Genomic DNA, 12,545 nt, shown 5'->3' on the forward strand with positions numbered 1-12,545 from the left:
GAGTGGCTTAGTGATAAACAGATAAAATTTAGTACTGACAAATTAAAAGTAGCACTTGTGGAGAAAAGCAATCCTAGTCTTATATGCATCATATGTAGCTCAGAAATGAGAACTTAGAGGTAAACTAGTTTTATGACAGTGTTAGCTCAGTGCTCATTAGTGGGCAGAAAGGTAACTGAATATTAGGAATCATTAGGAATTCAGAACAGAGCAACCCAGGAAATACCATTGAACTGTTATACAAATGTGTGGTGCACCTGCATCTTGAATAGGGTTGAGCCATATTCCTCGACCCTGTCCGGAAAAGGATACGGTAGCAAAAGAAGAGCACAGAAATGAACACGAAAGTGAGTCAGGATTATAGAACGGTTTCCATGTGAGGGATGATTTACTTGGATTAGGGCTTGGCAGCATAGGAAGGACAACTGAAAGCGCATAGGATAGCGATTTTATAAAATGACTGTTGTGTGCAGAAAGGAACAATTTGCCCCTTTTCGCAGAAGCTTTATGGGCCACCAGTGAGCCAGGCAAGTGGCATGTGCAAAGCGCAGCAGCAGGGGTGGCTCTTTGCAGGATAGACAGTTGCCTCTGTGACTCCTGGTCTGATGGGGCTGAGGATGCTCGGGGTTTACAGAGGTCCCAACCCAAAAGAAACTGAAAAAATGTTTGGGGGAGGGGGAACAGTCAAGGGTTATTAAATGTGACGGCCCCTCACTGGCTCCCACAGAAAGCAACCAGAGATGTGGACACCAAACACTCAGGGTGGAGAAGATGGCTGCAGTGCTTGGAGCAGTTGACACGCGAGGAAAGGCTGGGGCTGGGGCTGCTCAGCCTGGAGAGGAGAAGGCTCAGAGGGATCTTATCGATGTGTATAAATGCCTGATGCAGCAGCAAAAAGATGGAGCCAGGCTCTTCTCAGGGGGGCCCAGGGAGAGGACAGGAGGCAGCGGGCACACACCGAAATGCAGGAAATCCCACTTGAACGTAAGGAAAAAGCTTTTTCACTGCGGGAATGATGAAGCAGTGGAGCAGGTTGCCCGGGGAGGCTGCGGAGGCTCCGCCGGTGGAGATGTTCAAGACCCGCCTGGACGCTCCCTGCTGGAGCAGGGCTTGGGCCGGGACGATCTCCAGGCCGCGGAGGCAGAGGGGCCAGCTGCGGCCGGGGCAGCGGCCCGCGGGGCGCCCGGCCGGGGGGCCGGGAGGCGGCGCCGGGAGGCGGTGCGGCGCCGGGCCAGGTCGGGCCGGGCCGTGCGGGGCCGGGCGAGCGGGGGGGCGCTGCCGAGCGGAGCCGAGCCGAGCGGAGCGGAGCCGAGCGGAGCGGAGCCGCGCCGCGCCGGTCGCGCCATGGCCATCGCGCACATCGCCACCGAGTACGTCTTCTCCGACTTCCTGCTGAAGGAGCCGCCCGAGACGCGCTACAAGGGGCTGCGGCTGGAGCTGGCGCTGGACAAGATCGTCACCTGCATCGCCGTGGGGCTGCCGCTGCTCCTCATCTCCCTGGCCTTCGCCCAGGAGGTCTCCATCGGTAACCGGCGCCTCCCGCCGAGACCCGGGCGCCGGCGGCAGGCGGGGGGCGGCGGGGCCCGGCGCGGCGCAGGAGGAGGAGGAGGAGGAAGGCGGTCTGGCGGCGCCGGGCCGTCCCCGGGGCGCTGGGGTCCCCCGCGGTGGCCCTGGGGACGCGGTGCGGCGTGCGGTTTGTGTGCGCCCCGGCGAGCCGGGCAGCCCCGGCACCTGGCCGGGGTTTGGTGGTGCTGGGGGGGCCGTGGGAGCGGGGACGTGGTGGTGCTGAAGGGGCATCTCGACCCCCGGCCCAGGGGTGGGTTTTGTGGTGGACGCGGGATCCCGACCTCCCTCGGCCGCGGTGTCCCGCGCCCCGGAGGTGGACATCCCTGCACGCTCCAGGCGTCGAGGTGACCCGCGCAGGGCTCATTCGAACATGCCTTTGGATGCCCACCTGCTGCCTCTCCTAAATTTGTGGGGAGGATTAACCCTGCCTGGTGTTTCAGCCCACCCAAGGGTGGGAGCCTCCTGCCCTTCCAATGAAGACTCAGTAGCCGAAGCCCTCGCAGGGCCAGGGCTCGGCACCCCGCTGCCTGCAGGGTGCCCTGGGCCTCAGGCGGAGGCTGTGGTGTGAGTGCATGAGGAGTGGTTTCCACCGCCCTCTCCAAAGCACCCCGTGTCCCTGTGTTGTTGGGACTAGAGCAACAGGTTCCTTTGGGCTATGGGCAGTGCACAGGAGGGAGCGCAGCTCTCCTGGAGCAGACAGTGCCTACTCAGTCTGTTTTATCCAGGTGGCAGGCATCCAGGATTGGCCTTTTCCTCTCTTTCCCCATTCCCTCCTCTTCCTTGGTGAATATCCAAATTGTAGAGGTAATTCGACCTCTTTGGTGCCATTCTCTAACACCTCTGGAGCCAGGCCACCAGCAGCTCAGCTGCTACATCTGTAGGCAACGTTCCCTGCCTTCTCCTTCAGGTGTGGTTTAAAGAAGGTGGCAGCTGCACAGGTCTGTTTGTGTCTCAACGCTGGTCAGCCTTAAGCATAAGCAACATGCTGAGCTGTGCCTTGAGGACTATCCATGTGCAGTGCTGCAGTTCCCAATGCCTGGAGTACTTTGCAATAAGGTTTCTTTGTCGTTTATGAGCTGTCAGGAGTAGATGCCTGGGAGAAGGATTTTCAGGCTTATGGGTTTGGACTGAGGATATCTCAGTTGTATGTTGAGGCTGGTCACCGGCTCCTCAGATTTGAGCTGCTTTACAACCTTTGCAGGGTAATGCTGCGTATAAGTGGTGCTTTTGCACCTGTGAACACCAAACCGTGGGCTCGAGGCAGTGCGAGTAGTGGGAGCGCTCTGAAAAGTTTTGCCCAGTTCTGCTGCGGGCAGCGGGACCCGAGTCAGCCATGCTGCTGCAGCTGGGTCTTGTAAGACGTGGTCTGCTGGAAGCGTCGCTGCGGGAGTGAGCGTTGAAAGGCTTCTTGGTTGTGGTGTTAAGGGGCAGGCACGCGGGCGTAGCAACTCTGAAACTGTTCCAGTTCAACCTCTGTTGAAGGGATGTGTGACTCAAGGTATGTTTTACATGAGAAAGGCCAAGTTATCTTTTTTTACTGATTATTTTACTGTACTTTTTCCCCATCCCCAAGTTACAGGAGTACTTGTGCAACAGCATAATAACCAATCCTTTCAGTGTCTGAGAAGTGACTGAGGTGACTTGGATTTATAATTCAGAGGCTTGCTTATAAAAATATGTTGCATGTAAGAATTGTTCTGAATTTAAACGGTACTATCTGAATTAAGTTTTCATAGGTGAATAAGCACTGTTGTCTACTTTTGAGACAGAAGTGAGTCATAGAACTTCTCCTGTGCTTTCAGAAATAGTTGGTTTTACTGCATGTACCTGTTTATTGGCATTCAGTGTCTCATACCCAAGATACATGTTTTACACCCGAGCTCCATGTATTATAGTTCTACGTAAAGCTACTCTCAGGAGAGTAGAAATGGGCTGGACTGTGAATTGGTGGTGAATCTGTGCAAAAGTGTCATGAATAGCATTAATCAGATATCAGCCTGCTTAACAGATAAGATGCCCCTGGAGTACTCTGTTTACATCTGGTTACACACCTATTTTGATAAATATAAACAGAGTATTGTTACTTGCAATAACCAAGCAGAGGAATCGAGGACAACCAGGATGGGAATGTCAAGACCAGATCCAAGTCCTGTGGAAGGTCTGTTCAAGCAGAGACTTGCAGAAGTATTTCTGCAGTACAGCTGTGTGCTTTTAGTTTTAGATCTACTACTGATCTGTTCACATTTCTTCCTCTTGAAACAATGAAAAAGAGGGCTTTTATTTTATGGGGCTGCGCAGGTAAACACAGCAGGTTTGCTAGCTAGGGTATGGACCTGACAGTTCTTCTTCCTCTGCTCCCCCTCTGAAAGCTCTGTCAGGGTGGCAGGATCCACCTCAGTCTGAAACAGTGGCTGCATGAATCCTCCTCTTTTGTACAGCTCTGCAGATTTTCTCTCATTTTCCTTCTTCACGTAAAGCTCCAGCTTATAGTTACATTGCAGAGTTTGGTAAAGGGTATCTTAAATGTTTCTTTTTTTTGAATTAGTTAAAAATTTCTCATCTTCAGTAATCAGGCATTTGGTCCTCAGTGTACAGTATATATCTTTCAGTATTAAAATAATTCAGATTGAATCTGAGACTACAATACACCCTTAAAGCAACGATTAAAACAGGCACTAAATCTTGCATGACAGGAATATGCCATGTGTTACTTTTTGCTTGTAATTCTGAGAGCTTGTAAGAAAAAACCTGTTGTTTAAAACTGAGCTCTTCTATTTGAAAAATAGAAGAAGGCCTGTGTGATGCAAGGCCCCAGTGTGAGGTGAAACTACACCACGTGGTTTCTATATAGGAAGTGATACTATATCAGCTGTGTTGCCATTGGACAGCTATCTCCTTTTTCCCACACAGTATTTATTGCTTAGCAGCCAGGCTGCTTAAATGAGTTAACAAAGCTATTTCCATTAAGGCATTTGGGGGGATGGTGAAGGGTTTGGGGGCTGGATGAGCATAATTCTATAAGCAGTAGTGGTATTTGTTTCAGACACTTCCTTATGTAATTGTGCTTTGAAAAAATTCAGGAGTGCTAAACTGAGAGAAAATGCTAGGGTCTATTTTAGGTCTGAAGAAGAGCGACTCAGAATCAGAAGTAGTTGTGAAAGCAATATGTGAGCCACAACATGAAAATATCCCTGCCTCTGGGTACAGAAATTGTATGCGCTTTCCAAAAATGAGCGCTCGGATCCTATTTCTGTTGGGATAATTGCGTTCTTCCCACCTACATTATCTTGGCAGCCGCAGCTGGATGCTGCTATCAGCATCGCTTTCCGTTCCGTTTTGGTATTTTGTTGTAGCAAAGCGTTAGATAATGGCAATTTTCATTCTACATGTGGTTGCTGTTAATTGTGCAAAACAATTAGATATTAACATGTTTACTGAGGCTTAGGAGGTTTTCTGAAGCCTTCAAGTAACTTTTGGTTTTAATACAAGTTTCAGATAACAAATGAGATTCAAATTGCATATTGTAGAGGCTTTTTTTGCCAGAGGCATGGAAAACGCTTCTTGTGCACTTAGACGCTGCCCTGGTGAGTGCTGCAGAAACTCCCTGGGGTCAGCAGGCTCGCAGTGTCTGCCGGGGAGGAATGCAAGATACATTTATTCTTAGTTATATTTTAGAAAACCATGATCAGCCGCAGGTTTGTCAGGATTTTAAGTTTTTTTCTGATATTGTTTAGCTGTGATTGTTTTCTGCCTGCCCTGGGAAGCTTTGCTACTCCACGCGCCGGCAAAAGAGAAGGCTTGAAATCCTGCACCTGTTAGCGCTTTGCTTCTGGTCCTTGTTTTATATATTTTTAAACTGGCAACTTGAAAATGGAAATAAAAATAGGAACACAAGGGTTTGAACAATGTTATATTTCCTTACATTCCGTGTGTTATTTGGGAGTTCTAATAACAGTAACATAAATATGGCTAAATCAGCTACCCATCTCTCTTACAGAAGAAAAAACCCGTAAAATAAAGATGTGGGCACGCTCAGCCTTATTAAAATCAATAGTTTATCTGTGTCATTGTTATATGATTATGTTTCTAATAAGAGTAGCTCTGAGATGTGGTTGATATTCCCGTTTTTAAACTGCTTGTGTATATTATATGAGATGCTTTCTGTGTGTAAACAAGTCAGCTGTAAACGCAGGCACTTCTTGCGGCGGCGCGGCCGTTACAGCAGCAGGGTGCAGGATGCTCATTTCCAGCTGCGCTGCGCCGCGGCGCAGTTAGGCCTCGCAGCCTGCGCCTTTGCGCCGGCGGCCCGAGGGGCGGCTCCCGCAGAGGAGCAGAGGAGACGCCCTGGAAGCAGAAGCCCCTCTGCCCGGAGGCGGTGGCTGAAGTCACGCTCAGTGCTGCTGCCTGGTGTCTGGCCCTACGGCCCTGCGTCACCCCTTGGCTGTACGCAGAGCGGAGGGAGAAGTCTCCGAACGCCGCCGCCGCCGCCGCCGCCGCGCCTGCCGGGGATGTCTCTGCGCGTGAAGGAGCGGAGGGCTCTGGAGAGCTGGAAGCTCGGGCAAAGCTCTGGTGGTCGAAGCTCGGCTGAGCGGGGGCCTAACGCGTCCGTCGTTGGCGGCTGTCGCGCGGCTGGTGAGGAGGAGAGGCTGCCAGGGACGCAGGCTTCGGCTTTCTTGTCCCGAGCGTCGGACCGGCGGCCGGCCTCGGCTTTTGCCCGGCGCTGGCCCCGTCTGTCGCAGAAAGCGGCTGTGACGGCCCTCCCCGAGCAGGAGCGAGCGCGCGCAGCGAGGGCTGAGCCGCGCGGCCGGAGAAGTGAAAGCAGATGGTCCCGACCTTCCTCCAGGGAAGCAGCTGAAGCCCTGAGCAGACAGAGGGGGCTGGGCAGAGAGAAACTGAAACAAGCTGCTTCATTTCGGTGGAGGATCATTTTCAAATTATTTCTGGGAAGAACATCCATGGCTAGCTTGGGTTGTAGCTGAAAAAAAGCATCAACAACAACATCAGATGTTTGCATCGTTCCCCGTAGGAAGGGAATGGGAGATTGTGCACGTGCGCTTAGGCCCAGTGGCTGCTTGTCACCAAATTCTCTCATTTGATTTTCTGTACACAGCAGACTGAAATAGCACGAGACCGTGCCGGGGAGCGGAGTGCACAAAGTGCATAAACTGTGATTTTCCTTGGGACTGATAAGTGGGGAGAGGAGACGAGGAGGAAGGGGGGTGTTGGAGAAGGGAGAAGAAGGGAATCTCCTGTGACGGAGACCAGCAGTTCTTGCTGCGTTTTCAGTTCTAGGCAGTGGTGGTATATGGCTCATACATTGCTAGTCTTAATTAATCCTTTTGTTTTAGCACCCATATTTATTTTATGATACAATGAATGACCTTGGAAACCTTCCCAGGACCCTGAAAGTGTCATGCGTTAAGTAAAGAGACCTAAGAAACTTGGGTGTGATCATCATGAATGTGCATTTGCTTGTCAGTTGTGGCAGGAGGGCTGGTTAGAAAGCGCCTGGCCACAGACCAACCCACAGCAGCCAGATCAAATCTATAGAACAGCCGTTCAAATCTGTAGAAAGGAAAAATCAAATATGGGACTAAATTGTGACAAATATACCAAGAAATAGTCTTAACTTTTGGACTGGGCTTCTTTCCTCTGCTGCTACTCCCTCACCGGCCCTCCCCAGTGATAAGCATCTGTCCTCACGTTCACGAGTCAGTGGCGAGGCCTTTGGGAGATCCTATCTTGTGACTTCCGTAAAGCTGGGGGCTAAGGTTAAATTGGATACAATTAGGCCAAAGACTGTTACTAAGGGAGCTGCTGGCTGAGAGCTTGAAAAATGTTTCCAAGTGCTGCTGAAGCACTCTGTACGATAATGGTGGAGATTTGCCCATCTTGCATTTAGTTCAAGAGGGTGATCTAGGAACTGGAGCATCGATGCCAGGCCTGGGCCGACAGGCACGTGAGCAGCACCTGGCTAGAGCTGTGGTTTTCAGTCTCTTTCAAACTGTGACCTCCTCAGCATCTTCCTTTGGAGGTGCAGACCGCTGAAAAGCACCCCTATGTTCCCAGATACAGACTTTGCTTCCCCTTCCACTTAATCCCCCTCACAGGCCTCTTCAGAAGCAAGCTGTGGGCCTGGGGTTCAGAGAAACACTGCAGAACAAGCTAATGTCTCTGTGGATGTTCCAACTATTTACTGATCTTTTTTTCTTCCTTTTGCTTTTTCCTCCTTTATAAACTGTAAAATCAAAGCTCTGGAATGAAGTGCACTGTTCATCTACTGCAGAACTGGCCAGTTACTTGCTTTATCATGGGGTAACAGGAGGAGAACCTTTCGATTTTCCCATTATAGCTATTAAAATCATTACAAGAGCATGTAAGCGTTGACTTTTTTGATGGAAGTGTTACAGAGTGATGTTCCTGTTCAGAGAACAGGAGCGGGAGTTGCGCTGCTCTTTGCCATGTGAAGAGTGTTCAGTGAATAGCAAAAGTTACCGTCATCAGAACAGGCCTGTCCAGGCAGCTAGGACAAACTCTTAAAAACATTTACTTAAATGTCAAAGGATAAATTGTCTTTGGGTGAATGCTTTCAGCTGTTGGTGAGGAGATTTTTTTGTTTTAATCTCCTTGGTGGGAGTTTAAGTCACAGAGAAATACAAATTTGTTTGTTTTTTTCCCATGATTCAAAAAAATCTATCATTTTATATGCACTCTTGATGAATACCTAGTTTTCCCATTGCATGGTTTTGAGACCTCTCTGAGCAATAACTGACATCCCTATGGAAAGGGAAAAATACTTGATAGCTCCTCTCACTCTCTGTCCTTAAATATTGCATTAGCTTTACATTCTGCTGCTATTCCATTGCCAAAGTAAATCTCAATGAACAGGTTTTTTTTGCTTGTGCACCCATTTGTTTTTCTCCATATTTCCTTTCTTATACTTAATGTCTGTTCTGTTTTACCCAATGCGCTACTTTGGTCCATAAGAAGCATCTATAAATGTAATAAAATCATTTCTTCTGGTCTGTTCTCAGCGCACATGTGTGTACACACACACACACACACACACACACACACACAGTTGATAATTTTCTTTGGCATGCATCAGGACATCTTTTTCATGTATTTTCATAGGTTTTAATGTTGATGTGGGGCATGTGCTTTGTATAGTGCATGGCAGTCTGTACATTGTGTATGTGTGGCTTGGTTTTCTTGTTTGTGGGTTTTTCTTTAGTGGCTGATAAAGTGGGTAATTCTTGCTAGATAAAATCAAGTATTTGGGTATTGTGGCTAGTTCATTTTGCCTAGTGTAAAATTATAGAAGTAATTAATGGCTAGATTTTCATCCAAGCCTATGCAAATCTTTTTTCCAGTGATTGCAGTGTATTAGAAAGCAAATAATTTACTGAAGGTTTAATCCTGTCAAATACAAACCTCCAGATCCTGGCTCAGTAGTAGTTCAGCTTATGATTAACATCAGTTCTTGGAATACTCTGTGTTAGCTGCAGTGCTTTAATTAGGTGCCTAAGCAGGGAGAGAGGTGTCACCCTCGGGGAGGAGACCTGCCCTGCGTGCTGGGCTTCAGCCCTCTGTTAAGGAGCAGCCCGGGGCTCCCGTCAGTGCCGGCGCAGGCTGCGCTGCAGCCAGCGGAGGCCGGGCCTCTGCTCACCGCCCCTTCCACACCGGCACAGCAGTCCGATACCAGCCTGGGACCGTCTCCTTCAGACCTGAGCTTTTCCTTGGGATTCTAGGAGGGCAGAAAGTTTCCTTTTCAGAAAGCATCTGCAGGTGCAGTAGGGTGGGAATCTCGGAAGTGACTCGGATCCTGCTCTTTGAGCATCTACAGCAAAATTTCCACCCCCATTTGTGAAAGAGGAGCCAGGACGGGCTTACTGCTTGCACTTTTAACTCTTAAGAAGTCCTAGCAGTGACTGGGACATCTTCTCTCAAACACCTAGTGATCAAACCATCGCAAATGAGCTTGCAGGACTTGGACAAAGTGGCTGAAAAGGTGCTACCTGAGCACAGAGGTGAGACCTCCACCTGTAGGCAGGCTCATGCTGGTTTTTAAAGTGCTGCAGAGGACCTGCAGAGTAACCGAGTGCAATATGAAAGGACTCTCCTATCACAGGTGCTGAGAAAATCAGTACTAGAGGATGATTAAAAAAAAGATACATTGCCAAGCGTAATCGTAAAATCGGCCAAAGCAACCACTTAATGAATGCAGTCATTTATTATTCTTCATCCTTCTCACTGTGTATTGTATCTCCCTGTCATCATTATGAGCTTGGCTGCTGGGATCTTTTTGCCGTTCTGTTACTTGTGGGAGCAAAGGACTGGGAAAGGCTTCACATCGCCAAGTCAGGAAGGCCATTTCTTTGATAGCAGAGGACTATTAACCTTCCATAAACTAGCTCTGCATGTGTGTATCTATGTGTGCACATATATATTTACATATATATCTATGTACCTAGTGATTCCATGACAGCAATTTGGCTCTTTGCCTAAGTTCTGCTTCAGTAAAAATTACAGCTTTTCTTCTTTTTTTCCCCACTTCCTCCAGAATATCCAAATGTAGACTAAATTGTCTATATAGGTTTATTGATATTACTCCTTCAGAAGGTAGAGAGAAAAAAAAAGGTGGAAAATTGGGACCATTTTCAGTTGCATTTAACTGTATTCTCTAGATTTTGCACAAAAACATCCTCTCCATTTAAGTCCTCACATACCACTGTTAGTTCAAAGTTGTGATTTGCATTAGCAAGTATTTACAACCAGTACTGCAGTAAATTAATTAAAAAGCAGTGTAAGATCGAGAGTGTCCCCAGCTTCCAGTGATGTCTATGTCTCTCTGCTTGGCTCCCAAGTCAAGTTCCCAGAAGTTCCTGAAGTCCCTGCTGAAACCCTCTGAAAATGAAGAGCAGGCTCACTGCTCTGTTGCACCACCAGGATTGCTATAACTAGTCTGGTATGAAGTTGTGCTTATAATTTTTTGGAGAGGGAGGCTGTCTGGCTTTTTCATTACTAATTTAAACACTTGATCGCTTTCAGTGGTTTCCCACACATGGAGTGAGCACTTTGAATGTACTTCCTTTACAGATGCTGCAGACATATCATCTGTAAAGGATACAGGACAGAGCGTGGTTCTGAACACTCCTCTTGCTTGTCCTCTGAAAGGGTCATTTATTTACTGCTTCGCACGCAGTCTGGTGTCAGTAACAGGAGTTTTGTTAAATAATGAGAGCAGAGCATAAACGGGCCCTATCCAGCAGAGAGGCTCAGATTGGCCACTTACTTTCTGCAGTGTCTTTCTTGAGCTTCCACAGATTTCTTCCACAAATGGAAATTCTCTGGAAAGTAGAAACTCTTGGAGCTTCTCTCTTGGAGAGAGTGAAACTGCTGGTGTTGTGCCAACTTTGTTAAATCACCTGAGCTCTCTTCTGATAAATAGTAACTTGTTTGCCATAAAGGAGGCTTGTGACAATTCAAACCATGTCGTTATGACACTACAGCCTTGGAAATAATTGTAATAGTGACTCATAAGCGAAGGCTTTTATTCATAATACTCCTTGACTATGCTACATTGTAAAATGGCAACAGAAGTTACACTGTTAATGCAGTTAGCCCCTCTTATAAAATAGGTTCTTATTCTCTAAAAGCTAAACCAGAAACTAGGCACAAAAAACAAAGCAATCTGATATGAAATATTTATTATTGTAAAGCACACATCATCTAGCGCTAACTTTGATGATGAATGTATTAAGGAAAAAATAGCAAATAATCACCCCTCTAGCTCTTTTGATGTTTGTATTTTCAAGGCTTTTTTTAAAGGCATAAGTAAATGCAATAAAATTATCTGGAAATAATTAAATAATGCTGACAAATGATAGACCTGCTCATAGTGAATCTTAGTTACTGTGCAATTAACTGTTCTTCCCTCCAGCAAGCTCTATGCGAGTACGGTCTTTCCAGCAGGGATGCAGAGCACTTTCTGGGTGGGAGGTGTAGGAGGTTGTGCTTGGAAGAGCCATCTCCACTTTGAACAGTTGTTTGATGAAGCAGCTATCCTGTTTCAGGACCTAGGGAAGCCTACTAGAAACTCTTTTTCTTCAATATCAAAGCTTCAAAAGGGAAAGCAAAAACCTTGGTCCTGTTTTATTAGCCCTCATCTAAAGAGCCACTGATAACCACATCAAATAATACCACTCTTCATCATTGAGATATGCTGTGGGAAGACTTAATTGGTGACTGTAGCTGGTTAGATCAGGATTTGACCCTAAAGCTGCGGCTGGCTAAATAGCTGCTTTTGCTGCCCTCTCTGCCTTGGTCTTAATTTGAAGTTCTGGAGCATCTGGAGAGGTGTGGGAAGTGACTGGGGGTGGCTGGGGTATGTCTGAGCCCTGGGCACAGCACATCACTGCACTGCTGAAGAGAGGTCCAGGGCCCTTCGGGAGAGCCTAGAGGCCAGTGTTGCTCTGCCAGAAGGAAATCCCTATTTTCACCTGTGTAACTCGTAACTCGTGCATGGTTTCAGAGGCAGAACAAGCGGCAGCACCCTGGGATAAGCTTGTCCTTGTGTTACTGCAAGGACTGCTGGACTGGGGGAATGGTGTTTGCGGTCTTGTTTTGCTAAATGCATAAGCCGTAGGTTACGCATGTGGGAAATACAGCTGTTGATATAAGCATCATGGTAACCGTTTCCTCAGGAAACCAGCCTTACCTGATCATGTTTCATATCTGTTGGTTCTCCTTTGGCCAACCTGAGTCAAATGCAAGGGAGGGAGTCGCATCTTGGAGGTTACATTCCCGAAATACTTACCAAAAAAGGCATGAAAGACAGATGCTTCTAATATCCCTTCTTTGGAGAAAGGTACAATATTGGCTCAACCCTTACCAGACATCAGAGAATCCATGTGGGAATGTAACCCTTTGGATGCAGTTCTGTGGGAACAGAGTGACTGCGCTCTGCAGAACCGCCA

The 12,545-nt window shown here is 47.8% G+C and overlaps 1 protein-coding gene across 1 annotated transcript in view; it reads left to right on the forward strand.

Moving 5' to 3' along the window:
- The first annotated feature begins 1,326 nt into the window (after nt 1–1,326).
- The window catches only part of PANX1 (pannexin 1), a 30,636-nt gene continuing 19,417 nt past the window's right edge, over nt 1,327–12,545 (forward strand). The window contains exon 1 of the mRNA XM_067289624.1: nt 1,327–1,525. Coding sequence (XP_067145725.1) covers nt 1,345–1,525 — 181 coding nt within the window. The 5' untranslated portion in view covers nt 1,327–1,344. The remainder of the gene's footprint in view (nt 1,526–12,545) is intronic.

This window comes from Apteryx mantelli, chromosome 1, assembly GCF_036417845.1.
Source record: "Apteryx mantelli isolate bAptMan1 chromosome 1, bAptMan1.hap1, whole genome shotgun sequence".
Classification (NCBI taxonomy): domain Eukaryota; kingdom Metazoa; phylum Chordata; class Aves; order Apterygiformes; family Apterygidae; genus Apteryx; species Apteryx mantelli.